Here is an 869-nt window from a genome sequence, read left to right as displayed (position 1 = left end):
GGTGTGCCTGTGCCTGTGGAGATGTACCAGCTGAACGCTGTGCCCGGGCGCACCTTCGCCGCACTGCGGCTTGACCGGCAGGACCTTGACGAGGAGGAAGACGAAGCGGGTGATGGTGTTTCGACCAGCGAGCATATTTCTCGACAGAGCGCATTGAGTGGTGCTGCGCAGTCTATTCTCTCTATTTTGAGAGTGCTCTTTGGTACGTTTGTTCCGTCACGGCGGCTGAAGTTGCTGCAGTCACTGTGCCAGCGTTGGAGTGTCCGTGTGCCGCGGAAAACTGCGTCGATGAGTGAAAACGATTACTGCCGTGGGATTATGCAGCGGTTGGCGATGAAGATCTCCCTTGTGATGGATCGGAAGGTTCTTGTGAATGATGGTCGGTCGCTGGGATTCTCGAGCGCCAACGGTGCCTATGCTGACCAACTTTCTCGGTATTCGGCTGCTGCGAGCAAGAGCTCGAAGACGATGAGCTGGCTGAGTGGAGGACAGAGGAGAAGCTTGTTCGGTCGTCAGTCGTTGATGGTGGATGATCTTTCTGTGAGCGCCGGGGACTCGATCGTCACTATTCACGCCAAGAAGCAGGCGTAGACGGGTATTGCGGTCGTACTGCGTCATTATGTTCCGTTTTTTTTTTGTTTGCGCCACCCTGCGAGAGGAGGTTGGTGGCGCTTCTACGACAAAGATGGTATATGGTTTTTTTTTTTGGATCGATTAGGATACATTTAATTTTATGTATTTGCGAGGGAATCGCGCTGCTTGATGCTGTGCATCGTCTGCGGCGTTGGCTGTATATATTGCACCGTCCCTTCGCTACGTATTTTCTCATGAATTTTGTTGAACTTACTTCCTTAGACAAACTGTGGCAT

At 52.2% G+C, this 869-nt stretch overlaps 1 protein-coding gene across 1 annotated transcript; it reads left to right on the top strand.

Annotated features, from left to right (window-relative positions):
• Positions 1-21: 21 nt before the first annotated feature.
• On the top strand, positions 22-591 carry DQ04_23331000 (receptor-type adenylate cyclase; the record flags this gene model as incomplete). Its single annotated transcript, XM_009318157.1, has 1 exon — positions 22-591. One exon carries the CDS (start codon positions 22-24, stop codon positions 589-591), a length of 570 nt encoding a protein of 189 aa, XP_009316432.1.
• Between the last annotated feature and the right edge of the window lie 278 nt (positions 592-869).

Source organism: Trypanosoma grayi (assembly GCF_000691245.1).
Source record: "Trypanosoma grayi strain ANR4 Tgr_2333_V1, whole genome shotgun sequence".
Taxonomy (NCBI): domain Eukaryota; phylum Euglenozoa; class Kinetoplastea; order Trypanosomatida; family Trypanosomatidae; genus Trypanosoma; species Trypanosoma grayi.
The sequence above is the reverse complement of the archived record's forward strand: the minus strand, read 5'-3'. Positions and strand labels throughout refer to the sequence as shown.